The 25,513-nt window shown below is 43.0% G+C and overlaps 1 protein-coding gene across 1 annotated transcript in view; it reads right to left on the bottom strand.

Moving 5' to 3' along the window:
• Positions 1-2,980: 2,980 nt before the first annotated feature.
• The window catches only part of LOC130016218 (zinc-regulated GTPase metalloprotein activator 1A), a 48,817-nt gene continuing 26,284 nt past the window's right edge, over positions 2,981-25,513 (bottom strand). Inside the window, exons 10-15 of the mRNA XM_056106890.1 lie at positions 20,269-20,325; positions 14,465-14,516; positions 7,797-7,865; positions 7,626-7,691; positions 3,759-3,888; positions 2,981-3,349 (exon numbers count right to left, since the gene is read on the bottom strand). Coding sequence (XP_055962865.1) covers positions 3,279-3,349; positions 3,759-3,888; positions 7,626-7,691; positions 7,797-7,865; positions 14,465-14,516; positions 20,269-20,325 — 445 coding nt within the window. The 3' untranslated portion in view covers positions 2,981-3,278. The remainder of the gene's footprint in view (positions 3,350-3,758; positions 3,889-7,625; positions 7,692-7,796; positions 7,866-14,464; positions 14,517-20,268; positions 20,326-25,513) is intronic.

The raw sequence follows: 25,513 nt of genomic DNA, 5'->3' as shown, positions 1-25,513 counted from the left end.
TCACTAATAAAAATTAAAAAAAGAAAATATATATATATATATATATATATATATGGCCTGGTGATAAAGAACATGTCAGGAGTTTATGAGGTGTCACGTTCTATCCCAGGACCTCCAAAAAAGGGTGAGCTACATTACAATATATACAGAATGATATTTTATTTAAAACATTAATGTTGTGAAAATACAACCTTTCTCCGAGGATATTTACAAGATCATTACATTTCCTAGGGGGAAAAAAAAGCTTCAACTCTGACGGCAATAATGATGGGATGACAATTCACTCTGGGAAAAAATAGAAACCATAATGTATGTGCATATGAAAAGAAATGTCTAAAAAAATAGACACTGAATTGAGAACACTGCTTAGCCCCTAAGATGTGACAGTGATGGAAAAAAAGAGGAAAACCAACTTCTTCTATGTTTGTATCTTATAACATTATGTATTCTTTGTAATGAAAAATATTTAAGTATGAAAATATTTAAAAGGAAACACCAAATACTTGAGACTTATACATACATATTTTTAAAGAAGGGGCTGGAGCAATAGTACAGAGGGCAGGGCGTTTGCCTTGCATGTGGCCGACCCAGGCTCAATCCCTGGCATCCTATATGGTCCCCGAGCACTGACAGGAGTAATTCCTGAGTGCAGAGCCAGAAGGAACCCCTGAGCATTGCTGGGTGTGACCCAAAAAGAAAAAAAAATATGAAGTAATATTACTTCTAACATTTACCTCGCAGAAAGACAATATTAAGTTCTTTTTCTTGTTGTCTTGAATAGAGGAATGCGGAATTTACTATCTGACAAAAGAACAGTATCATTATAACCACATAATTAGGAACAAAATTGTTAGAAAGGAAACATTGTCTAAGAGCTGATTTAAGTGTAACATTAACCTATGAAGTAACATAATAACAATCAATGGTCACCATTACCCCTAACTACTTTACAAACAAGGAAACTGATCTCAGAGAAAATACCTTGCCCAAGATGCAGCAAAACCAGAAGTAAAGTCCAGATCTGACTGGAAAACCAGAAGACTTTCTGTGGGGCAATTTACTGCCATGAAAATCAGCATATATTCTCTCACCACAAATCGAGAGAAAAGGATTCAGGAGGCAAGTGGATGAAGAATATAAAGAAATTACGTATGGGTCTGGGTCTGGGAGATGACTCATGAAGGATGTCCAGGTTTCCTTTTCCTTACTGAAGTAAGATAGTTTTTATTGAATAAAACTTGCTTACGGGGGGTGGGGGGGGGGTGGGGTGGGAGAGGGAGAGAGAGAGAGAGAGAGAGGGAGGAGGCAGGCTGGGGTGGTGGGAAACTGGTGACATTAATGGCATACAATGTATACTGGTGAAGGGACTGAAGGGCTGAGTACAGGAACACTGTATGGCTGAAACCCAATCGTGAACAACTTTGTAACCACATCTCACTGGAGTCAAAAAAATAAAAAAGGAAAAAAATAAAAAAGGAAAAAAATGATGTAGAGAGGAGAGAGGAAATGCGTTCAAGAGAGAACAAAGGCTTCTCCAGAGGCGAGAAAGAAACGGAGATGAGCAAGTGAGATATGTATGTTCAAGGGAAAACGCAGGCTTGAAAAGCAAGTCAGGGTTCCCGGGTTCTATCACCGGAACCACACAGTGCCCATAAGAACTGGTGAGAGCGACCTCAGAGCATTAAGCCAGGATAGGGAGGGAGGGGGGGAGGGAGGAAAGGAAAAGGAAAGAAGGAGGGGAGGAGGAAAGGAGGGAAGGAGGAGAGAAAGGAAGGAGGGAGGGAGGGAGGGAGGGAGGGAGGGAGGGAAGGAAGGAAGGAAGGAAGGAAGGAAGGAAGGAAGGAAGGAAGGAAGGAAGGGTGTTTGAGACCTGGCACCGCCTGGCCCATGCCAGAACCCTGCCAGTACTGGCACCCACAACAGTACCAAAGAAAAAGCAGTCCTCAAATTAAAATGATTTTAAATTTTGGGGGGTGGCACCCCCCGCAGTGCTTTGGGGGTTACTCCTGCTCTGCACCCAGGAATTACTCCTGGCTTGAAGTGCCCAAAAAGGGATGCTGGGGACCAAACCTGGTTGGCCGCATGTAAGGCAAATGCCACACCCACTGTACTATCTCTTCAGCCCCCAAAAATATACTTTTTAAAAAGTTATGTAAGAAAGGTACAGAATGCAGAAGGAAGGGAGATAATCAGGCCATTTCTAATCACTGGATCCATTTCAGATATTTGAAGTCTTGGAGGGAAGACGTTCTAAAATCCACTTGACATGTATTTGACAGGATATTTAATAACTTTCAGGAAATTTCTTCTTTAAACTCCATCTAATGCTTTTTTCTTACAATCTGAAGAGAGCCGCGCTGACCAAGTCTTTTGTAGGAACAGGACAAAGGTTCTACACTAGACATCAAACATTTAAAGATCACATAACTTTATCCAAAGTTATCTGCATTTATATTTGAAGTTTTGTACTTTGCCACTTTTCATCATTATTAAAATTGATTTTCATGGGTCAGAAATTCAGCATATGTAAATTTCAAAAACAAATTTCAAAGACAGTTCTGTGAAACAACTGCCCACCAAATACATTTGCATACACATACACACACACACACACACACATACTTCAGAGGATATATATATATTTGTGGCGGTTTGGGCCACACCTGGCTGTGATCAGGGGTTACTCCTGGCTCTGTACTCAGGAATTACTCCTGAGCGATAGCGGGCTGCAGCAATAACACAGCGGCTAGGGCGTTTGCCTTGTGTGCAGCCAGCCTGGCCGAGCCAGGTTCGATTCCTCCGCCCCTCTCGGAGAGCCTGGCAAGCTACCGAGAGTATCTCGCCCGCATGGCAAAGCCTGGCAAGCTACCCGTGATGTATTCGATATGCCAAACACAGTAACAACAAGTCTCACAATGTTACTGGGCCCGCTTGAACAAATTGATGAACAACGGGAGGACGGTGACAGTGACCACAGGGACTGAACTCAGGTCAGCTACGTGTAAGACAAGTGCCTTACCCACTATACTATCACTGTGGCCCCATTCGGAGGAAAAATTTTATTGTATGAATATCAAATGCTTTACACACTGATTGCAATATTTTATTCTATAAAATAAATAGTATTTTAAGTACAGCAGACTTGATAGTGTATAATAGAAGTAGAATGTCTAAAATATGCCCAGTAGAAAACTTCTCCCCAATTTTATCATCCAACCCATTTCAGAATAAATCCTCTAGTGTTACAGAACAACCTGATCTTCTTTCTGATGTGCTGTTCACCACTTTTCTGTTTCCGTCACAGTAGCTGTAAACAGTTGTTTAAGGATATCTTTATCTAAATGCCTGCCTGCAAACAGAATAAAATACGGGGTGGTTATATGAAATTATTGAAATGATAGTACACCTACCAATTCCAGATCATTTATGTCTGACGATCTTAGAAATTCGCAAAAAAAAAAAAAAAAAAAATCTGAGTGATTCCTTCCTTAACCTTAAAACGGATTCCCTTGAAACCAAACTGGCACCTGAGTTTATCAGTTTTTTTGAAAAGGAAGAGTAAAAGGTCCTATCAGTGCTTATGAACGTTATCACTTAAGATTAAGAATTGAGGCTTAAGAATGTTATGACTTAAGAGAAACATATTAGTCACAAGCTTATGTAGGTTTGCAAGCACTATGGTGGGTTAGTGTGGCATACACCACACATCTCTTTAAAATACAGTTTACACTGTGCTGAGAAATGCAACTGTCACTTACCAATAAAAACCAATCGGTTTATTCTCTCAGTGTCATTTTCCCAGCACAGAGGAGTCTCCTCCAGGTCATACAGTTCGTGGACACCTTGGACAATCACTTGCTGTGGCTTGTCTTTGATTGACACCAGTCCCTGCTCGGAGATAATGAACCCAGCGCGTCAGTTTGAATTTAAAAACAGAACGCGAGCGCCAAGACGAATAAAATGTTCCTATTCCGTCCTGAAAGATCAACTCATAAAGATGCTGTTAAAATGACTTAATTCAAGTCATATATCGATCATTACCTAAAGCTTCCAATTGAAAAAAAAAAGCTGGGGATGCTTCTGTACCTATATAGTTACTTTTACACAATTTCCCTTAATGATAAATAACATGAATGCATACGAGGTGATTCTCTCAGATTTAGCACAGCAAAGTCAGAATCACAAGTCACAAAAGGATGACATTATGTTTTTGTAAGATTCTGCTGATCATTCCATCTGGGGGCTAGGGCCCCCAGGACCCCAGGGCTTACTCATGGCTTGCTCTGTGCTCCAGGGTCACTCCAGGAAATGCTCAGGGATCCTAGGTGATGTCAGAGTTTGAACTGGGTTGGCCATGCACAAGGCAAGTAAGTGCCTTTATCCCCCTGTACTATTTCTCCGGTCCCTTGATTATTCAGCTTTTAAAGACTTTATATTTGTTTCAGAGTTTTAGTAGGGAAATTTAAGAAATTAAAGCATTTGGTAACATGTTTTATTCTGAATGGGGTATGACAAATGGAAATGACTGTTGGATAACATTGCTTTGTCCTTGCTCCTCCCGCAGGAAGCTCAGATTTAGAGTTACTCCCACCACAGTGCTCCTGGGGCACACCCAATTCCATCAGGCACTACTAATCCTACATTGCTTTCTCTTTCCTTTATGTCTCGCATGATTCAGCAATGTCCTTTTGTATAGACACAGGAAGACAGTTGATGTTATGCTTTTGTTACGTGGGGGATTAATTGACTCGGAATAATATTTATTCCTGGGCCATCCATCATATTTACTTGACCTGTCCTTACTTCCTCACGAATCACGAATCACGACCATCTTGTTATTCGTCGATTGCCTCGAGCAGGCCCCAGTAATGCCTCCTTCATCCTAGCCCTGAGATTACATTCAAGGCTCTTTAGGAGAATGAGACCCATCATTGTTACTGGTATTTGGCATATTGGGTATGCCACGGGGAGTTTGCCAGACTCTGCCGTGTGGGCAGGCTACATTCGGTAGCCTGCCAGTTTGTCCAAAGTAGGAATGAGATAATAAAATGTCATAATAAGATGTTGCGTGGCCGCAAATGCGGCTGCACAGTTCTGGGAGCTGGTTTTTATAGTCTCTGAGTCTTGGCCGCTGATGGGATTACACGGCGCCAGGGGGCCAGTTGGTGGGTGTGACCCCCACCTACTGGAATTCGGAGGATCTGGGTGGAGGATGCTCAGCTCTGATCCGAGCAGGCCTACTCCTTACTTCCTAACACCCACAAAAAGAGGGTCCTGGCGAGGGACAAGGATGGACTCAGGGCAAGCTGTAAGCTACCCTGACATCAAGAAGGGTCAAGCTAAGAATAATATTAAACACACGGTTCTGGAACAAATTCTGGCATGACCCAATAAGAAATAACTTAACAAGGATCCCGATGGGGTTAAGAAAGACAAACCTGGCCTGAGGACTGTAGTCTGGCACATACAGCGAGATGTCCCCAGGAAGAGCCAACCTTTAAGTGTAATTAATATATTATCTCTTACTGTGTTCACACAAAATGACTTAGAACTATTGGTAAGAACTAAATTTAATATGACAGTTTAAACGGATTACTAGCTAAGGAAAGGAGAAAGCAAAATTCCCTTTAGATGGGATCCCACCCTTGAGCGGTTCTCCTAGTAATCTAGAGTGCTGAACCCCTAGATGAGATTTTGTCCCTGAGTCAATCTTGTGGAAACACTTTCCCTGATGAGGGGCTTTGCATCTGTGTATTGTTATGATACTGTTCAACAGCACCCCCACCCTTCATGATCTCTATATAACTACGATGTGAGATGCGAGAGAGAATAAGAATAAAGGGTCACTGATGAGCAACCAGCCCGTGGCTCTGTCCTTTGTGTCCCATTCCTTCGTTTGTCTGGCACCTTTGGTCAGCGTGGAGAGGCGGTTCTCGGCCACCGAATGCACACGTCCCGCACACCCACACTTTCTGAACTCACAGATGATGAAATCGGTAAAAACAATTTTATGTGCGTGTTCTTCCAGCACTGCTGGGAGTTTTGCTCCTGCCCTGGTTTACCGTGATACAGGAAGTTGAATGTGTACAACAAAGGTATTATTTTTTGTGTTTTAGACTTGCATTCGAGTAGGTAATAAGCTCCTTGGGAAGATTTATTCACGCATCATTTTGTGCAGAGTGACTGCAACATACCTAGGGGCAGAATCCAAAGGAGGCTGGTGCAGGCGAGCCACTGAGCTGGCCTTGGTGGCGAAAATAGTGTGGAATACCCAAATGAGGGCTTCCCAGGTAACCGCCTCTCACTTAGTGAAAATAAAAGCAGTTATACAGTGAAAAATGCTCTGCCAAAGTAGATAAAGGACCAACCATGATAACCGCTCAGTTGTCTGTCTTGCAAACCATAATGCCCAAGACTAGACAGAGATTAGAGGGAATCATGTTTGCCATGGAGGCAGGGGGAGGATGGGAAAGGGGGGGTATACCAGGGATGTTGGTGGTGGGGAATGTGCACTGGTAGAGGGATGGGTGTTTGATCGTCGTGTGATTGTAACCCAAACATGAAAGCTTGTAACTATCTCACGGTGATTCAATAAAATTAAAAAAATAAATAACAACAGAAATTTGCTCTGCCAGTTGTGGTGATGAATGGGCGTGGTGCCAATAGTCAGAGAGAAGCAGAAGCTGTTGCTGTGCCTTGGGAGGAATGATGGGGACAGAGACTAGGACTCTCTGGAGTTGTGTAGCAGGGCTGATCCCAGGGAGAGCCAGCACAAGACTCAGGCAACCAAAGACTCTAACTATCATCTCATAGTCTCAACCTCTGACATTACAGTCATCCCCAGAAGCTGGTGGCCAATTGGAAAATCTAGACACAAACAGTAAAATTATAAGCAGCATACTAAAAACTTTATGCACACTTCTGGACATATAAAAGTGGACACAGGGCTTTGTCAGAGGCAATGTAGATAGACAACTCCTAGAGATGGGGGGAAGGACACACCTCATGTCATAAATACTACGAAATATGTGAAGAAATCTGAGTTTCCAAATAAAAAGTTTTTTTAAGGGGGCCATGGGGGCATACCCAGCAGCACTTAGACCTTAGCCTGGCTCTGTGCTCAGTGACACTCGTAGAGGCCTCAGGGGGCTACAGGGAGTGCTGGGGACCAAATCTGGGTCAGTCACTTGCGAGGTAAGAGTCCAACGCACTGTATTATTTCTTTGGTCCCAAGAACAGAACTCTTCCAGTTTCTTCTTCTTCTTCTTTCAATAGTACGAACGTGTTTATTGTCTGTGCAATGCATCAAGAAGCCGAAGATTCAGCTGCTTCAAGATTTCTAATATTGTTCCTCCTGTTAAGGCTCAGTTTTCTCTAACTGACCAAGCTGAAACAGAAAGCGGCCCTGAGAGCTGGAGGAGAGCCAGGGAGCGACGTCCAGCACAGGGGCAGCCACACAAAATGAAGCTGGACAGAGAAACCATACTTTCTGCTGTGATTTCCAAAGCGAAGCTCAGCAGCGGAGATACGGAAAAACGGAAGCAGGTCGATGCGTACTAAATAGTTCGGGGCTCTGTTCAAGACTAAACAAGGTGTGAGAAGACAGCCAAATAAGGGTGCCGTACCTTTACTCGGATGACCTCCATGCAGGCACCATCCTTGCTCCGTACGTTCTTTTCCCAGAGAAGATTCTGTATCGTGTGAATATTTCAACAAGACCAGTCGTCAGTAACCCCAGTCACAGCTATGTCATCAAAAAGGCAATAAATCATCAATCTTCTGACAGCTGCACCCACCTGAATAAATACATTGAGATTTTCTTCCTTTGCATTTCCTGGCACTTCAAAGGTGACTGTGACAATACTCTGCAAATCGAGAGAGAGAGAGAGAGAGAGAGAGAGAGAGAGAGAGAGAGAGAGAGAGAGAGAGAGAAATAGTTGAACTTTCTGTACCAGAGTCAGTATATGGGAGAGTGGTCCTTTTGGGACACAATCAGCAGTAGTGGGGAGTAGTTCCCCAGCTCTGTGCTCAGTCGGAGTGCTCAGTGCAGTTTCGAGGTCTGGGGACCTAACCAGGTCAGCTGAGTGCAAGGCAAGTGTTATTTGAAGCCACGTGAGAAGAAACACGTTATTGGAACTTGGGTATCTTTCTCATTACCATTGCTGATTTTTTTTTCATCAAGAATTCCATTTTTGTTTGTTTTGTGTACATACGCAGTAGTGTTCCTAGTTCTGTGCTCAGGGATCACTTCTGGCAGGCTTTGAGGACCATATGTGGAGTTGGGGATCGAACCCTGGGTCAGCCGCATGCAAGACAAACAACCTACCCACTTTACTATCGCTCCAACTCCAGAAAGTCAATTTTCTATATTCTAAAGCTGATCAATGATTGAGGTTTTTTTTTTGTTTGTTTCTGTTTTCTGGGTCACATCAGCAAAGCTCAGCACTTACTCCTGGCTCTGTGCTCAAGGGTCACTCCTGCCAGTGCTCCGGGGACCCTGGAAGGTGATGGGATTGGAGCTAGGTCAGTGCATGCAAGGCAAACACCCGACCAGCTGAACTATCTTTCCAGCCCCAATGTTTCAGTATTTTAGCACAGCGGGTAGGGCGTTCGCCTTACAAGCGGCCAACATGGCCAACCCGAGTTCGATTCCTCCGCCCCTCTCGGAGAGCCCGGCAAGCTACCGAGAGTATTCGATATGCCAGACACAGTAACAACAAAGTCTCCAATGGAGACGTTACTGGGCCCGCTCGAGCAAATCGACGATCAACGGGAGGGCCTTTACCTTAAGGGCTGGAGCGATAGCACAGCGGGTAGGGCGTTCATCTTACAAGCGGCCAACATGGCTGACCCGAGTTCGATTCCTTCGCCCCTCTCGGAGAGCCCGGCAAGCTACCGAGAGTATTCGATATGCTAGACACAGTAACAACAAAGTCTCCAATGGAGACGTTACTGGGCCCGCTCGAGGAAATCGACGATCAACGGGAGGGCCTTTACCTTTACCTTTTACCCAGAGAAACTCTCCTTAATACATAGGTACTCAATGTTTCACTTGTCCTTTCCAGGATTCTCAGTGCTTAGAGGAAAAATAATGTAAAAAGTGTGTCACATGTGTACAGAGTAAAAGATGACTGAGAATTATAGTCCTGTGAAATCAGAGAGAATTATTCCTACTTCATACACAGGGCGGAGTGAGGTACAGGACAAATAAATTATCCAGAGGTAGAAGTAATGCTTGGAAGCAAAAGTGTTAATTCTGTTCTACTGAAAAAAAATAAATATAAAGGAAAGGTTTGGTTTCTCTCTGATCCAAGCGGGTGCCAGGGAGAGAGAAGATTCCTCGGAAGAGGGCTGTTGCCTTGGGCGGTGAAGGAGAAACGAGGGCCAAGCTGTTGGTGATCAGGTGCCACACATCCCATCTCTCGTCTCTCCCAAACACTCGACCCGGCACTCCGCACTCTCTCCAACGTGCTCCCTCCAACGTGCTCCGCCACTGCTCTCAACTGTCCCAGCCGCAACTCCCTCCTTCTCCACAGCAACCACCTCCTCTCTCTCTGCCCTAACCACATCCCGCCCCCCCTCTGCCCCCAAGCACAATCAACATGTTTTTCAAGTCTTCCTGACCACCTGCAGCCCACAAGGGCAAAACAGCACTGCAAGTGATTTCGCCTCTTCTTAGACCAGCAACTTCATGAACATCTTAATTCTACTTCCTAATATTTGCCATTCTGTATGGGCACAATAATAAGACACATTTAGGCTTGCAGGACGACTTTCCTGGGGACATCTCGCCATAGACTCAGACTACGGTGCTCAGGTCGGATCAATCATTCCTAAACCCAACAGGGTCTGAATCTAGTTATGACTTTTTGGATCATGACGGAATTTGTCCATGACCATACTCTTAACTTATCGTTAAGTATTACAGCACTTTGGCCTGGCCCATTTTGATGCCGAGGTAGCTCACAGCTTGCCCTGGGTCCATCCAGTCCCTCGTTGGGACCCCATTTTGGGGAATCTAGGAGGGGCAACTGAGGCTTAAGTCGAAAGAGCAGATGTCCAGGAGGTAATATTACCTGAAATAATTTTACTCCCAAATTACAGGCTTGTCTTTTTAACTGTCTTCCTGTGTCCGTACAAAAATTGCTCTGAAATAACTAACCATGCAAAGAACATTAAGGAGAAGAGAAAAACAATATTTACAAGTCAGCAGAGTCTAATCAGGAGACATAGGTACAGGAGACATAGGAGCAGTCAACAAATCCAAGCTCCCTGCGGCCGGCGAGGAAGGGCAATCCAATGTCATCCTACAAACCACTTCTAAATACCTGCCCTCTTCTTTCCTTGTTCCAAATACCTACCAGTATAAGATAACTTTTTGGAGGTGTAAGTCACAGTCGCTGCAATCTCTTTGGGAGAAAGTGAGCTGCTGACTGAGAAAGAATGCAAAGAAAGACTGACAGTTCTGGAAACATGTCTTCATCTGACTTGGGACTGCAAGGCTATATACCAGTGAGTACAACTGGAGAAATAGAAAGCTACAAATATGTGTAACAGTAGATTCATACATGAAAAGCTTGTATGCTTCACTGTATGGGAAAAAAATACTCCCTTTCCCAAAGCCTTGAGTTCTCTAAAAATACTAGATTGTCCGTGCCTTTGAATTCCACTGACCTTTGTTTGAAATCATAGTATAACTCTGCCGTATCGTTATATATCTAAACAGCAAGGGATACTAAGAATTTCCTGTAGAGCTTTTTAAAAAAAGAAGACATATCCTATTTATTGATGAAATGACAGAATGTCTGGGATATATTCCAGCAAGAATAATGGGACATGTAGGTTCACTCATTACCACTCTACCTTTAAGTATGTTTGAAATTTTCTATCTTAAAAGGAAGTTTTAAAAATACTCCCAACATTTCCCAAAAGAAATGCTGGGAAGACAGATGAAAAATAATCAGTGAAATGCTGACAGCCATTGCAACTGGAGCATTGCAACAGCATGGCAACAGCATGGCAAGCAATTTGTTTTCTATTCTCCCTGCTGTCATACAGGTTTTCCCCTCTAGAAGTAAAATTCAGTATGATTTGGTAGACTAATTTTTTTTTTTTGGTCTGGGAATACTATTATTTTTAATTTACACGGAAAAAATTTTGAGCACTCTCATCCCCCCAAATATTATTATACAATAAGTTATTTTATAGCATAATTATTTATCATACATTAATTATTTATCATTTATAATTATTACATAAATTATTGGGATTTGTGATTATAATTGTTAATAAATAAATATCGATTTGCTCAAGCGGGCCCAGTAACGTCTCCATTGGAGACTTTGTTGTTACTGTGTTTGGCATATCGAATACATCACGAGGAGCTTGCCAGGCTCTGCTGTGCAGGTGAGATAGCTTGCCGGTAGCTTGCCGGGCTCTCCGAGAGGGCCGGAGGAATCGAACTCGGGTCGGCCATGTTGGCTGTGTGCAAGGCAAAGGCCCTACCGCTGTGTTATCACTCCAGCCCATAAATAAATATAAATAATATAAATAACCAATCATCATTTCATTGATTTATTTGCTTTTTTGGTAACATAGCTGTGGCTGCTGTTATAAATATAAAATAAAACTACAATTTGTACTAAATCTTATCAAACTGAAAGCTTCTGTTCTCAAATAACAAACAGGGAAAACTGTATGACTTTGAAATTTTCTGTAAGATGTCAAAATGTTCATAAGCCAGCTCCACCCTGGAGGTAAGAGACGATACTTGATATCGAATCCCATTCTTAACGCTCCACAAGCGATTTTGATAAATTTCCTATTTGACAATCAGTTTTTCGTTCTTTTAGCAGGTATTCACCGAGTACCTCCCATATACAGTGAGAAGCGGTACGAAAATTCTGCCCAAACACTTGCATGAGGAAAACATACTTTGCTACTGGTATCTTTAATATTTACCTCAGGAATTAAGATTGTTGGAGCATGAAAAATACCTCAAGGAGTCGAAATCTGCAATGTTACTGAAGGTGAAATTCAAAATTTAACTTTACTTAAACAGCGATGAATACTCGTCCCCCCTTAATCAACTCAATATAGTTAAACATAAGCTACAGAGAGAAACCCCAGGCTGCCTTGAAGCAGTAAATCCCATCAAAGAGCTGACTTAAGTATCAGGATTGACCTGCAGAATGGAAATAACTGCTAAGTGCCCATGATTTGATAAGAAGCCAGGTTAGATGACCTCAAAGGAATTCACAATTTAAAAATGACCACTTTTGCACAACTCAAAAAAACTTCTCTAGAATGATTTCTAAGATAAGATAGATTTGGAAACAAAATCTAGCCTTCTGCTACCTGTGAGAGGCACTTCTGAACTGCTGAAAAACACACCGGCTCAATGTGAAAGGTTAGAAAATAATTATCAGGCTAATAATAAGCAAAAAAAATAGAAATGGCTATACTTGTATTAGACCAAAAAGTGCTCAATCCAAATAAAGTAGTAGAGATAGGGACAGATATTACACCCTGACTAAGGGATCAATAGATCAAGTAGATTTAGCCAGTATTAACAAATATCCATCAAATGAAGTGGGCAGCAAAATCCTCGGCAACTAAGAGAATTAAGGAGAAGCATCTAGACTAGAGCAACACAAAAGTGGTGGGAGATTTTTAACTCCTACTCTCATCACTGGAGAGATCAACTACAATGAAAATCAGTAAGGAAACCAAGAGTCCAGAAGGAAGACCAGGAAGAAAATGGGTTTAACAGATATGTAGAGATTCCTCTAGTCCCCAAAAGCAGAACATACACTTTTCATGGGACGTTCTCCAAGAAAGACCGCACGTTGGGTGCGGACACAATCCGCGTGTCCATAAAGCTAAGAAAACAGAAATGGTTTTAAGTCTCTTCTTTGATCACAAGGCCCTAAAGGCAGAAATCAACTGTAAAAGGAAAAAAGTCAGGAAAAGTTCAAACAGTTGGAAGCGAAATAGTATGCTTCTGGGTAAAGGGAAAAAACTCAAAGGAGAAATAAAAAAAAATTCCCTTGCAATAAAACACACAGTATTAGAAACTTGGGGACACAGCAAGAGCAGTACGAAGGGGAAGTTGATATCAATATAGGCTCAAATCAGGAAACAGGAGAAAGCTCAAATAAATACTGTAATCGCAACGCTTGAGAGACAAGAGAACGGCAACAAATGGGATCCAAAGTCAGAAGGAAGGGAGTGATAAAAAATCATTGATTAAAAAAAAAAAAATCAAGAAAATAATCAAAGAGTCACTGAAACTGGAGTTGGATTTTCAAAGACTAATAAACAAGATGGACAAACCGTTAGCTAGACTCACAAGGAAAAAAAATGCTAAAAAACCCTAATTAATCCAATCATAGATAAAGGGGAGAAATTACAACAGATGCTTCAGGAATACAAAATATCATTAAGAGAAGATCATCAAGAGACCATTTGTGAGTAAGAAAATTGAAATATTAATTTAAAAAATCCCTCTTCCTTGCTTCCCCACCCCCCCCCCCCGCCCCCCGAAGTTCAGGTCTAGATAGATTATCTAGTGAATTCTATCAAACAGTCAAGGAATTATTATCTATACACCTTAAGTGCTTTCAAAATATCAGTGTCCAATTCTTCTTAATAAGCTTTTACAAGGTCAAAATTACTTGTGGAGTTCATGCACAATTCAATTAGCCTAATCAGTGGCTGAATAAACAGCAGTACTCCTACATAAAAAAAAAAGTACTCTAATACCAAAAGCAGTCAGAAGTATTATTTAAAAAGAACACCAGAGACCAATGAGCAGACCATAGATACGAACGTTCTCAATGAAGTTTCAGTAAGGTCTTCAGCAAAATATCTAAAGGACCATATACTATAATCAGGTCGTATTTACTGCAAAGACTCAGGATGATTCAACATATGCAAATCAATTAGTGTGATTTTTAAAAATTAACAAAAGGAAAGAAAAATAATCGTATGATCTTAACAATAGTTGTAGATAAAGCTTTTGGCATGGTTCAATACCCATCCATGACTTAAGAAACGAAATGAAAAAATAGGAACAGAAGGAGCCCACCTCAAGACAGCAAAGGCAAGTCCAAGACACACTAGGAGTCAAAGCACGTCCTTACTTGCAGCAAACCCTAGTTCAATACCTGGCACCACAGGGTCCCGGGCATTGCTGAGCGTAGCTGCAGAGCACCCAAACACCACCAGAGTCGGGCAGATATTTCCCAGCTCCACAGTATTTGTAGAGATCATGCTCCAGGTCTTGCGTTCAACATCTGGCCCAAGTCTATGACTAACATCACACGTGACCGCAAAAGCTGAAAGTTTCCCCTCTAAAATCAGGAGTGTGGCAAGGATACCCATTTTCTCCATTGCTAAAACTGACTTGAGAGAAGAACCAATTTATATAAATGCTTAAAAAAATGCTTTAATGTTTCTTTACCTTATCAAGGTGAGGTTTTGTTGTAGGCACACATTCAAGTTTTTTCTGCAAACTAAGAACAAAAGATGATAAATTCAGGGATTAAGTTAACCTTTGTGACCTTAATGAAATTTAATCATATATATTTCTTAATTTGCTCGAGCGGGCCCAGTAACGTCTCCATTGGAGCCAGCTTGGCCGATTCAAGTTCGATTCTTCCGCCCCTCTCGGAGAGCCCGGCAAGCTACCGAGAGTATCTTGCCCGCACGGCAGAGCCTGGCAAGCTCCCCGTGATGTATTCGATATGCCAGACACAGTAACAACAAAGTCTCCAATGGAGATGTTACTGGGCCCGCTCGAGCAAATCGACGATCAACGGGAGGGCCTTTACTTACATACTTATATTTCTTAGATGCAAGTAAGGAAGAGATTTTCCCTTTGATTCTAGTGGTTAAAATCTTACACATGTTCACATATTCTTACAAAGAAAAGGAGAAAGCTGATTTCTTCACCATTTTTGGAAAATGTCACTGTCACAGTTACTGTCACTGTCCTCCCGTTGTTCATCGATTTGCTCGAGCGGGCCTAGTAATGTCTCCAGTGTGAAACTTGTTGCTACAGTGTTTTGGCATAATGAATACATCACAGGTAGCTTGCCAGGCTTTGCTGTGCGGGCGAGACACTCTCGGTAGCTTGCCGAACTCTCCGAGAGGGGCAGAAGAATCGAACCTGGGTCTGCCAGGTCCGCCTCGTGCAAGGCAAACGCCCTACTCATACTGTGTTATCGCTCCAGCCATTGGAAAATGTATACATTCCATTGGAAAATGAATACATTCATAAATATGCTCGAGATTTAGAGGAAAAACTAAAGCTTTGCCAACTCTATTTGTATTAAATTAAATCCACTGATTTCCTTTCCACTGTATCTGACTTTGAAAACAGATTTTAATATTATTCAAAACTGCACAATTTTCTCAATGCTCCTTATCTGACCACTAATAACTAATAAAAATTAGAAGAGTAAATTTTCCTTTATCAATGTTTTCATTTACTGCCTAAATCGTCTTTTATCAATGGTTGAAAGAAAACATAAATTTAGTTTCTTAATAATGTATTAATTTGATATGAAAAGAGCAAAAAGATCAATATGGAAATAAACAGTAGCATTCACTTCAATACCAATGGCAGAAGGTTGACAACCTTGCAAGGCTTTAAGGACTTAAAACCTTGCAGATAGATATTTGCCTTAAAGAACTGTAAGGTAAATCAGAAACACTGAATTTAAGAAAGAAAATGCTTATAGAAAAACTGCTGAAGTTGGAAATACATATCACTGGGGGTCTGAGTAGGGAAGGTGTCAAATTCTCCCCAGCCTATAGATCCTGAAAGGATTCTCACTGTTGAGCTAAGCACAATAAAAAATCTCAAGGCCTTTTACATGGTGGAGACAGCACATTAAACAGCTACTTCTTTAAGTGTCACTAATGCATTACAACTGGTCTTAAGCAAGTCCAGAAGGAGATCATCTTAGAAAATGCTTAAACATGCATTAACTATGTTCAGTCCTGAAAGGCCGTTGGGAAATGATTGCTCTTCCATAGGGGAGGAAACTGTTTTCCTCTACTCTCAAAGGTCCCTGCCTGTGTCTGAAAGTTAGACTCACAAACTTAGGTCACCAGGAGAAAAAAAATGTTTAGCTAAGAGCTTGATGTAACATGAGAGCCCTCATGAAGACATAAGAACCCTTTAAATAGTAAAACAGGAGTGGGTTTTTGAGGCTAGAGCAATAGCACAGCGAGAAGGGCATTTGCCTTGCACGTGGCTGACCTGGGTTCGATTCCCAGCATCCCATATGGTCACCTGAGCACTGCCAGGGGTAATTCCTGAGCGCAGAGAGAGCCAGGAGTAACCCCTGAGCATCGCCAGGTGTGACCCAAAAAATAAAAAATAAATAAATAAATAAATAAATAAAGGAGAGGGTTTTTGTTTTAGTGGTGGTTGTTTAGTTTGGGGGCCATATCCAGCAATGCTCAGGGTTTACTCTGCACTGAAGAATTACTACTGGCAGTGTTCAGGGGACAATACGCACACCAGGAATCAAACCCAGGTAGGTCATGTGCAAGGTAAATGTGATACCCATTGTACTATCTCCCTGGCCCCTAAATGGAGTGTTTTTAGGTTTATTGAAAGATGGAGAGTCATCAAAAGATTTAAAGGGACAAGATCAAGTTTAGTAAATCAGGGGAAACTCAGCAAGGTCTGTTCCGTCATACTTCTGTGTGCCCCTTTGTCTTCAGCAATGAAGACACGTTTCTCTATTAGTCAGGGACCTCGAAGCTAAGAGCTTTATGACTCACCTACTTTAAAGAAAATGAAACAAAAATTTGTAAATCACACATCTGACAAGGGACGAGTACCTATAATAAATAAAGAATTACAATTCAATTATAACAAAAATAACCCGAGTATAAAACTAGCCGTGTTATCTGATTAGACGATTCTCTTATGATGAAACAAAAATGGCCAAAAAACATTTAAATATATGCTCAGGATCAATGCTCCTTAGAGAAATGTAAAACAAGTTCACAAAACGCACAAAATTTTGTGAGTTTCTACCAAACACGCAGAAAACAAGTGTTGGCTAAGATACAGGAATCGGAACTCTGTGCCCATAGGTGGGAGTGTAAAATGATGCAGCTGCTATGGATAACAGTTTAGTGGATCCTCAAAAAATGAAAAGAGAATTTCCATATGACCCAGCAATCGCACTGGGTACATATATCCAAAAGAACTAGAAGCAGGATCTTGAAAGATATGTGAGGGGGTATGGTGCCGCCAGCATGTCAGTCTGTACCTGTGAGGCAACTGCATCAGCAGCCTGATGGCACCTCCAGACTTCCAGATATCCCAAAATTGCTGCTGTGCCTTTGGCCAGACCCCAACAACTTGGGGCAAAGTTTACCAAGAAAATAAACGGCCAAAAGTTCGGTATGTGGGAGACACACCCACAATCCACCTCCAGCTCAGCTATATAAGTGGAGGCATGGCCTCTCTGGTTCCTGATCGAACTGCTTAACGGCCATGATCCCAGAGACTCAGAAACAAATCTCGGAACCCAACGACTTTTGGCAGAAATGCTCTTGTCCTTGCAGTAGGTAACTGGCACCAGGCCATCCCAGGTGGGAATAGGTTTCATGCCTTGGCCTGTTACCCCTGGCAGCCCCATGGCCATCATCCTCCAGAGGCCACTGGACAGTCAGGTTTGGGCCCACAGTGACAAAACATGAGGGATGGGGGTGGAGCCAGCCCTTTCCTCCCCGTCCCAATGAGACCCCGAGTCGCCGCCCACGAACAGCCCCTGGCTCCTGATCAAGCTGCTTATTGGCCATGATCCCAGAGACTCAGAAACAAATCTCAAAACCCAGTGGCTTTTGGCAGAAATGCATCTGGACTGCACAGTCAGTTACTGTCGCCAGGCCACCCCAGAGGGAAAGGGTGCTGTCCCTCCGCCTGCTCCCCCTACGCAGCTCGGTGGCCATCATCTTCCAGAGGCCATTGGACAGTCAGGTTTGGGCCCGCAGTGACAAGACACACGGGGCCTCACAGGATGGGGGTGGAGCCGGCCTTTTCCTCCCCACCCCAACGAGATTCCAAGTCACTGCCCACAAACGACCTCTCTGGCTCCTGATGAAGCCGCTTAATGGCCATGATCCCAGAGACTCAGAAACGAATCTCAGAACCCAACGGCTTTTGACAGAAATCATCCTGTTCCTGCAGTAGATGACTGGTGCTGGGCCACTCCAGGTGTGAATAGGTTTTGTGCTTTGGCCTGTTCTTCCTGGCAGCCCAGTGGCCGCCATCCTCCGGAGGCCACTGAACAGTCAGGTTTGGGTCTGCAGTGACGAGACACGCGGGGCCTCACAGGATGGCAGCAGAGCCGGCCCTTGCCTCCCCATCCCAACGAGACCCCGAGTTGCTGCCCATGAATGGCCTTTCTGGCTCCTGATCAAGCTGCTTAACGGCCATGATCCCAGAGACTCAGGAGCAAATCTCAGAACCCAGCAGGTTTTGGCAGAAATCCCTCCAGATTTAAGTGTTAAAACTTCAGAATTCTAAAATCGCGCGGCCACTACTGCAGCCACGCGACACCATATGTTATTCATAACCAGCAAACAAATTGTCTACTGTTGCTTTTCAGCAGATCTGAGTGTTGGGGTAAAATCCCAAATAATGGTGGGTCTGGTGTCAAAATACTGAATGCAATCAAAGTAGAGAGAGAGTAATGTAGAAATCATCGGCCCCACAGGTAGGGGGAGGGTGTGGAATGGAAGGATACTGGGGTTCCCGGTGGTGGAGAATGGGCACTGGTGAAGGTATGGGTGTTTCATTGTACAACCGAGAGAGACTTAGACCCGAAAGCTTTGTAACTGCTCTCATGGTGATTCAATAAATAAAATTATAAAAAAATAAAACAAAAAAAAAAGTAAGGTGGAGTTCATGCCCAATTCAATCCGCTAATCAGTGGCTGAATAAATAGCAGTAATCGTACAAAAAAAAAAAGATATGTGAACACTTATATTCATAATGGTTTTAGGCATGGTGAGCACCATCTAAATGCTCATTAGTAGACGAGTAAATAAACAAAATGTGGCATATCTATACAGGGTAGTATTTTTAGTCTAAAAAGAGAAGAAAATTCTGCCAGATGTTGCAGTATGCATCATGAAGAGCCAGTGAAATACAGAAAAGCAGAAAAGACCCCACTTATCTAATATCTAAAGTAGCCAAACTGTTAGAAATCCTAGAATGGTATCTGCCAGGGGCTGCAGGAGGGGAAAGAAGGACATGGTCACTGAATAGTTTAAGACGGAAACTTTCATCTTTGGCATGATAAAAAACACTGCAGACTCACTGCATAGCAATGCAAAGGCACAAACTCTCTCAAACGCTCCACCTTAAAATGCTTAACAAGGGGATTAGAGAGACAGCACAGAAGGCAGGGTGCTTGCCTTGCACACAGCTGACCCAGGTCCAAACCGTGGCACCACTATGGTCCCCCAATACTGCCAGGAATGATTCCTGAGCACAGGCTGTGTGGCCCCCTCCACCCGTCCCTAAAAGGTTAATCAGTAGCACCACCTGCTGCTCACATTGAATCACCAAACCGGTGGGCAGAGAATCACCAGGAGGGCCCCCAAGTTAAGATGATTTAAAACAGAAACAAACATACAAACAAAAAACCTCTGTTATTTCTAAGAAAGATGAAAAAAAAAAAAAAGATCCCCTCCAGGGACTGAAGAGATAGGACAGTGCATAGGGTGACTGCTTTGCGTTCGCGATGTGACTTCACCTGAGCCTTGCCAGGAGTGATCTCTGGGTGCAAAACAGGAGCAAATCCTGAGCACCACTGGATGTGGCCCCAAACAAAGGGACAATAACAACAAAAAGATTCCCTCCGGGGAAAGAGAAAAATGACCCACCGCTAAGGGAAAAGAAGATATCTGCGGGCCTTATCCAATCTAACATTTACTATGTATTACAAGCATTTCTCCCTAGAAAGAATTACATGCAGAGGTTGGCATAGCTCTATTAACAAGTAGTCTCTTGTTATCTACCACGTACGGTACAATTTCTATAGGGAAGTACTTTGTGCTGTCCAAATACCATTTAACAAAAAGTTCAAGAGCATAATCATTAGGGTCTCCTATGCCCGAGTAATAATAGGAAGTTTAAACCAAATGTGTCACTGTGAATAATTCCTATAACTACTGAAACAATAAATTAAGTACATTACAATGAAAGCGATCAAAATACTAGAAACAAACCTTATTCCAGAGAGACTGTCAAAGGCATGAAGATCTAGTATTTTTGAGAGATCGACTCTAAAAGAAAAACAATATGGACATGAAATACATATAACTCATCTTTTTTAAATGCTATAAGATGCTTTTTCCAAAAATGTAAATAGAGAAATTTTACCAGCATATCATATTACTTTGGGAAGAACAATGAAAGTAACAGTCAAGGTACAAATAGCTAGTTGTAAACGATTTTTAATAGAATTTATACACATAATTCAAAGAAGTGGGTCAATAGTATAAAATCAGAAAATTACGTTATTGCTTTAATAAGCTATGCTTTTTTAACTGTCTTCAAAGTCCTGAAATTTTGAGCTTTTCAAATATATCTGTATAGCCAAAAGAAGAAAATCAGTTAAAAGTCGAAAGATTAAAAGCAGTTTTATTAATGAAAAGATGAAATAAAGAAGAGTAATACTACAGTATACAGGTGGGCGTGTTTTGCTTGCTTTGGCTTTGGAGTCACACCTGGTGATGCCCAGGGGTTCCTCCTGCCTCTGCACTCAGGAATTACTCTTGGCGGTGCTCAGGGAACCACATGGGATGTTGAAGATCGAAATGCGATTAGCCACATGCAAGGCAATAACCTTACACTGTCCTCTCTCTCCAGCCCCACGTGTGGGAGTTTTGCATATATGTATACAAACATGCATCACTGTACACAACATGCAGCTGGGATATATTTTTGAAATTTTTGTATTTCCACTGGTCCACTTCCTCGCCTTCATGACATAACAGGTGGAACCAACAGATCGTGCTTTCCCAGTGATAAGGACTTCCCACCGAATGTTTGTAAAGTCAACTTAGCATCTTTGGGGGCAGTTTTTTTTTTTTTTCGCTTTTGGGTCACACCTGGCGATGCTCAGGGGTTACTCCTGGCTCATGCACTCAGGAATCACACCTGGCAGTGCTCGGGGGACCATATGGGATGCTGGGAATCGAACCTGTGTTGGCCATGTTGGCTGCGTGCAAGGCAAACGCCCTACCGCTGTGCTATCGCTCCAGCCCCCTGGGGGCAGTTTTTTAGGTCATGCCCAATGGTATTCAGGGCTGACTCCCAGCTTTCACTCAGAGATACTTCTAGTGGTGCCCAGAGGACTACGTGGGATGTCAGGGATTGAACCTGGGTCAGCAGTGTGCAAGGCAAACACCTTTACACTGTACTATCTCTCTGACCCTGAATTGTACCATCTTTATCAAATCACTTTTCCCAACACACTGGCCCCAAAACACAATACAATGACTCATTTCCCAAGTCATATTGCTTTGCAAATCCTTCACTCTTTGTTATATGCAGAAGAAAATGTGAATGGATCACAACATTCAAATCCTTTAAGGCAAATTCATATCTCCAGCCATGGCGTTTTTTTCTCTTTTCAACCTAACACTGTATTTGATAGCTATTCTAAAATACTATACTGAAAATACTCAATGATCAACTTCTCAGTTTTCCAACTCTTCATCAAGAACAGCCACTTGTCTATGTCACTATTTTTAAAGGCACTTAACTACCTCATTATTTTTATAGGAACTCATGCATCTTCTACACCTATGTAAGGTAAAGGTAAAAGGTAAAGGCCCTCCCGTTGATCGTCGATTTGCTCGAGCGGGCCCAGTAACGTCTCCATTGGAGACTTTGTTGTCACTGTGTCTGGCATATCGAATACTCTCGGTAGCTTGCCGGGCTCTCCGAGAGGGGCGGAGGAATCGAACTCGGGTCGGCCATGTTGGCCGCGTGCAAGGCACACGCCCTACCTGCTGTGCTATCGCTCCAGCCCTATGTAATATTAATAAATCAATATGTTGATTTTTGCTTATCTCCCTCAAATGACTGAATTCCTCAAAGGCAAAACTTCACCTCAAAGGCAAAACAAATGCTAAAATCCCTAGATTTTCATAAAATACCTAGCAGCTAGTGGAATGCTCAAGAAACAGTTTGCTGAATTGATTATTGGTGAATCTGGTTTTGATTTTCTACACAATTTTGTAAAAGTCAGGTGGGTGGGGGAAAAGAAATGAAATTAAATAATTTTTAAAAATTCAAGGGCTGGAGAGATAGCACAGCGGGTAGGGCGTATGCCTGCACGCGGCCAACCCGGGTTCAATTCCCAGCATTCCATAGGGTCCCCTGAGCACCACCAGGAGTAACCCCTGTGCATCGCCAGGTGTGACCCAAAAAAGCAAAAAATAATAATAATAATAATAATAAATAATAATAATAATAATAATAAAATGGTTAAAAAAAATTCAAAAGTCAGGGAAAGAGAAGAATGGCATTACTAACCTACCAACCATGCCAACTTCTGATGTCTCTGTTTCATTAAAATTTCAAATGCCTCAAAATTAACTTACTAATAAAACAAGACAACACACCCTTTACTCTTTACTCTTAAATGCTCAAAACCAAGAATTTTCTACACATTCTGATAGTAGTTTTACTATTATAATTTTTATTATGTTGTAAACATTTGTCAACTATACAATACTTAGGAAAGCAAAAAATTTCAGAAGAAAACAAGGGCCAGGGACAAAGGTAAGAGTGAGTGCCTTGCATGCTTGAGAAACCAAATTAAATTCCTGGCGTCACGGGGTTCCCAAACCAATGCTGGGTATAGCTTTGAGCACTCTTGTGTGTGGCCCTGGGGACACTCAGCAGCATCACATTGGTCCCTAGAGTTCCTAAACATTGCCTAAAAAGCCATGGGAAGACATATAGACAAGAAGAATAAAATAAATGAACAGAATTGTATCGTCTTTTTTAAAAAAAGAATTCTACTGAGGAGGAGTGATCAAGACTGAAAAGAAACCTAATGCAACTTCAATCTGCAAGGCAAAGAGAACGTTCCAGAAAGTGCTGAATTCTCAGAGACACCGATAAACATGAGACACGGAAGCAACAAAGGAGAAGAATTTATTCCCTTGTTCCTCGACAAAACTTCATTACCGCTTGTTCGCTGCTTTAAATAAAACAAATTAGAAGTGTCAAAAATGACACAAACATCAAAACTGTAAATAATAAACTATGAGCAAGGACATCTTTCCGCAAGACAAGGATAGTTGCAAACTGAAAACTTGGCCTAGAGAGACAGTCCATTCAAGCAGATGCCTTGCATGAGGCTGACCCTGATTTGATCCCTGCTCCTACGTGGTCCCCCAAGCACTGTCAGGATGGCCCAGGCAATCCCTGGCACCACAGGACCTGAGAGCAGCAGATGCTGGGCCCCTCCTAGCTGAGTTAGTCCAGAATCACTGGACAGGAAGGACCCCTGGCCTCTTGAGCACCACTGGAGAGGCCTGAAAACAAAACAAAATGAAAGCAACAAAAAGAAAAGTCAACCAGGGGCAAGAGCGATAGCACAGTGGGTTGGGGATTTACCTGGCATGGGGCCTACCTGGGCTCAATCCCCAGCTTCCCATATGGTCCTGAATGCAGTAGCCTCTGAGCATCGCCAGGTGTGGCCTCTCCTCTCCCCCTCTACACCGGTCACGCCCCCCACACACACACCTAAAATGTTCAACAAGATCAATTCAGGAACCATCTTAAAACTTGGTGCTTTAGTGAGAGATAGTAGAGAGCAAGTCAGGCACTTGCCTTACGTGCAACTGAGCTAGGTTTAATCCCCTGCACCCTGACATGGCCCTCTTAGCCCTGTTAGGAGTGAATCCTGAGATCCTGAGCATGAGCCAGGAGTAAGGCCTGAACATAGCTGGGTGCGACATCATTTCACCACCCCTGACAACACACACACACACACACACACACACACACACACACACAACTGTAATCTTAAATTATGAACTATTGTAACAGGATCCCATTTACGGATACAGTTGTCAAAAGTTTATTTAACTTTTATGTGGTTACACGTATGTCTTGTTTTGTTTTGGGGCCACACCTGGCAAAGCTCAGGGGTTACCCCTGGCTCTGAACTCAGGAATGTCCTGGCAGTGATAGGGGAAGAATATGGGGTGCCAGGGATCAAACCCAGGTCAGCCACACGCAAGGCAAGTACCTAATCCCCTGTACTATCGCTCTGGCCTTTGTATAGCATTTTTCAAAGGAAAAACGAGGGAAAAGGAAATGGCAAGATGCAATAAGAAGCCAAGGGGCTGGAGCGATAGCACAGCAGGGAGGGCGTTTGCCTTGCACGTGACCATCCCAGGTTCGATTCCCAGCATCCCATATAGTCCCCTGAGAACCACCAGGAGCAGAGCCAGGAATAACCCCTGTGCATCGCTGGGTGTGACCTAAAAAAACAAACAAACAAACAAACAAACAAAACCCAACAGGCACAACTGAATGGCTCCTGGTTCGGCTTTTCTCAGTCTTCAGAACTAGAATCTGAAAGGCAGGGAGCACATTAGGCAGAGGGGGCAGGCTGGGAACTTCAAGAAGGGGCACTCTTCTGTGACCCCTGCCAGCAGATAGGGGGTCTGTGAGGCAGCAGAGCAAATTAATCCCCAGCTGTTCATCTGCGTACAAGCAGCTGCTGCTATCACCGGCTAACGCCAGGGAAGTCTGTCAGCACCTTTAGCGTCGGCCACAGCAGCGAAGGCCCCAACTACAGCCTCTGCGACACGTCCAAGGAAAGCGCCTCTGAAGTCAGGACCGGGAGGCACGAGACGGCTGACAGAGAATCGAGCAGCTGGCACTGGGCCTCGCAGCTGCGGAACTGCTGTTGCTGAAATATGAGATGAGCACTGGGAAAAAAAAATCTGGGTACTTGCATCCAGAATCTTCTGAAAGCATGGCAGTATTCAAAGGAAACAAGAGTTTGAGCTACAGAAATCCATTTGACTTCGGCTTTAGAAGCCCACCTACTTTATGAAGCCATGCACACGGTGTGAACAGAACACGGAGAATAGCACATGGGATACGAAGATCAAATTTTAATCGAGGGACACATCAGGAACATTTTCTACCCGAATTGCTCTTCCTTGAATGGCTGTGTGTTGTCGTCCTCTTACATAAGCCAAAGCACAGTTAAACAAGGTTTGGCGCTGCAGGCTCAGCCCCAGGGAGGAGAATCAGGGACGGAAGCAACGCAGAGTAGGAAGGCACCTGCCCGCCCGCCCGCCCGCAGCTGACCCGTGTTTGAGTCCACATACAAGGAGTGACCACCGAGCTCAGAGCCAAGAGTAGGCCCTGAGCACGGCTAAACAAAACCAAAACCAAACAAAAAAGACAATCAACACATCAACCATATCATTA

Source organism: Sorex fumeus, unplaced genomic scaffold (genome assembly GCF_029834395.1).
Source record: "Sorex fumeus unplaced genomic scaffold, SorFum_2.1 ptg000149l, whole genome shotgun sequence".
Classification (NCBI taxonomy): Eukaryota; Metazoa; Chordata; class Mammalia; order Eulipotyphla; family Soricidae; genus Sorex; species Sorex fumeus.
Note: the sequence above shows the minus strand (reverse complement) of the source record. Positions and strands in the feature narration are given on the sequence as shown.